A 3245-nucleotide genomic window follows, 5' to 3' on the forward strand; every position below is an offset into this window, starting at 1 on the left:
AATGGTCTCTTACACTTAACCTCTCAATCCATAATGGTCACAACTCTACCCAATAGGGAAGGACCACTCCCCTGGCTGCAAGGTATAGTGTCACCTCTCCTTGACAGATCCATTGCCGGTAGTTTAGATTTCCATCAGAGAGAGTGTAAGCCCAATCTTTCGCTTTGTCCGACAAGGGGGCCGATCTTAACATTATGATCACCCACTCAGATGAATTCTCAAACTGCCCCAACATATCCAGGTTTTGACCCTCAATGGATCTGATTGATTGGCATATCAAAGACAGCCCAATCCAACACCAAGTGCAGTACCATAATCAAGTTTAGGGGATATGTGTAACTCTCCAGTTTTGCCCATCAATCTCCAAGGTCCAGGGAATAACTAGAAAATGGTCCTGGTTCAATGTTTCATTTAAACACACACTACATGTGCTATGGGTCTAACCCTAGCAATCGATACAAGCTGCCCCAATTTCTTTGGAAGCATATCAGTCTCAAAAGATATATATATAGGGTTGCCAATTTTCCCCATTTGCCCAATCCCCGTGGTGATCCACCTCAAATGGGGCGGGGATGGGGATGATTTTCCCCTATGGGGACGGGGATGGGGAATTTTCATCCCCATTAGTGGGGACGAGGATCCACACTAATATATATGTATATATGTATGCATACGTTGTATATGTATATATGTACACATACATCTATATATTAATATTTTTAAAAATATGGTTGAATCGTTTCTAATAAGATTGTAAATTTTATTTTTTTAAATAAAACTAAAAACAAAAACAAAATGGTTAACATTATAAAAAATCACGGGGAATGGGTATCCCCATGGGGATGGGGTTCCCCATTGGGACGGGGATGGGAATTTTCATGAGGAAGGGGATGGGGAGAGGCTCCCCATCCCTGCCCCACCCTGTTGCCATTCATATATATATATATATATATATACTAGTAATTAAGCACATGCAGTGCATGTAAGATTTGAATCTGATGTGAACAAATTTGAAAATAACACCGTTGCATGTAAAAAAAAAAAACAAAGGAAATCTTGGGAACCTCAGATCGACCAATTAAACCCCTGAAAATTTTTTGAAAAAGCATGTTAATTAGCTAGATTGAATTGTCTCAGATATCCACCCTTGCGTATCAATTAAGGAGCAGTTACAAGACCTTTGTTCATCCATAAATCTCAAGAGACACCATTCCTAAGATCTAGGATTGCTGCTATAAAGTTTAGTCAAGCCTACATCAAATACATAAATTTCTTAACTAGCTTTGGTACATTTTCATTCTTAGCTTGTTAGTTAATTCCGATAACTTCACTATCACACACAAATGGTCGATTCGCATATATCCCTTATCTCCCCACTGAGTGCCCCACGGATACTTAATTCCCGGTAACATCATCTACAAACAAGGAGATGATGAAGACTCCACACACAAATGGTCGAGAGTGATAACAACAATCATATATATATCAAATACGTACACCTTATATAGGTAAACATTCAGTAGTAGTATATATAATTTAAGTTACACGATCAATGACAAATAGTTAACACTTAATACTTGACTAATATGGAACATTCAATACAACAAACCCACTCAATGACATCGTTATAACATATTCCTAGAGCAACTTCTTTGTAATTTATATATATAAACTCCGAGCGATAACAATTATCACCATGCATGCATGTATTTATTAGCTAGTATAGCTGATAGATGTTTAATTAGGCGGTAGGATAAGAGGCTTTCATGGCAATGCCACAAAGGCCACCATTTGAGGCAGCAACATCTCGTTGGATTCGCATATATCCCTTATCTCCCCACTGAGTGCCCCACGAATTCTTGAGTAGCCAGTACTTCATGCCCTCTTCACTTGTACCATAACCAACCACTGTAACAGCATGGTTTAAATCAGTTCCACATTCCCCTGTAAAAACACCAGTTGAGTAGAAGAGGAAGTCGTTGGAACTAGCGTCTATGGCGACAGAAACTGGTTGCATTGCTACTGCCTTCAATAACTCATTCTCATCATTTGATGGGACGTCCACATATCCACTGATACTTGCTGCATGGGATGCTGATTTCTCTGTGTCGCACATTCCCTGCACTCCTCTGTAAGGGTAGTTTTCTTCGCTGTTAATGCCTCCAGTTTGTTGGATATATTGGAATGCAGTATCCATAAAACCACCGTCACAGCCATTATTTTCAGTGTTGCAGTCTACCAGCTGTTGCTCAGATAGAGAAATTTGTTGGCCTTTCTTGATTTGGATAATCCCTTCTATTGCTGCCACTGCCGAGAATGCCCAACAACATCCTATATATATTGAATTGATTGCTTTGTTAGTGAATTGTACGTATTGTAATGCTTTGAACCCTAGTTGCACTTGCACCCCAAATTATATATATACTTGGTAGAAAAGAAAAAAAAAATATATATATATATATTGCCACTTACCACAACGGCCTTGGTCTTTGATGGGGGTAACAGCTCCTTTTTCTCTCCAGTCTAGACTTGGCGGAACATCAGTCACATTTTCGTAACTGAAACTGCGGCCATGGGGAAATTTTGATGATGGCCTTTGTTGTGCAAAATTTATGTAGCCATTACGGTAATGCTTTAACTCTTCATCGGTCCGGTCAGCAAATACATTTATGCTTTGCTTGTATGGTCTATCATCAGCCAAGTTGAACGAATCTATGCGCTCGGCATTGTTCTTGAATATGTTGAAGCGTTTCTCCTTCTCTACATTGTCTTGGTATACAACTCCATGGCGAGCCATCCATTGCTCAAACCTCTCCAACATAGATGCTTGCTGGAGAGTGCGGGCATTGGCTTGAGAAGTAGAAGCTCCTAAAATGATGATCAATACCGAGGCCATGGCACAGGTGATGAGTTGACAGCTGGCCATTGTCGTCTGAAGCAACTGATAATTAACTAGTTATATGATGATGAATAAGAGGAGAACAAATTAAAGGCTAAGCAATTGAGGATCGATGTCCAATTCCTTTTGTGGTTTTCATTTATATAGATCGATCGAGCTGCATTTGCATGCACTTCCCCCCAAGTAGAACAATACAAACTATGTTAATTTCCTTGCCGTGCAGGGGGTGTGGCAAGAATTACATGCGCAAATTGGGGAATCATATTTTCTTGCACTTTGGAAACGGAACCGTGACAAAAAGCAACTTAATTTACTTACTCTTATACTTGCATTCGGTCTGTCACAA

At 39.8% G+C, this 3245-nt stretch overlaps 1 protein-coding gene across 1 annotated transcript; it reads right to left on the reverse strand.

The window, feature by feature from the left end:
- Window positions 1–1741: 1741 nt before the first annotated feature.
- LOC148802960 (senescence-specific cysteine protease SAG12-like) lies at window positions 1742–2926 on the reverse strand. The gene is made up of 2 exons (XM_088896511.1): window positions 2473–2926; window positions 1742–2331 (listed from the first exon to the last, which is right to left on the reverse strand). Exons 1-2 carry the CDS (start codon window positions 2924–2926, stop codon window positions 1742–1744), a joined length of 1044 nt encoding a protein of 347 aa, XP_088752637.1.
- Window positions 2927–3245: the final 319 nt, after the last annotated feature.

The sequence above is a fragment of the Nelumbo nucifera genome, chromosome 1 (genome assembly GCF_055504915.1).
Source record: "Nelumbo nucifera cultivar China Antique chromosome 1, China Antique-T2T, whole genome shotgun sequence".
NCBI classification, from domain to species: domain Eukaryota; kingdom Viridiplantae; phylum Streptophyta; class Magnoliopsida; order Proteales; family Nelumbonaceae; genus Nelumbo; species Nelumbo nucifera.

Excerpts from the sequence above, each read along its gene's own strand:
- LOC148802960 (XM_088896511.1), bottom strand. The coding sequence starts at position 2,926 with ATGGCCAGCTGTCAACTCATCACCTGTGCCATGGCCTCGGTATTGATC. Across the intron at positions 2,332-2,472 it reads CAAAGACCAAGGCCGTTGTG|GATGTTGTTGGGCATTCTCG; the intron begins GTAAGTGGCAAT and ends CAATATATATAG.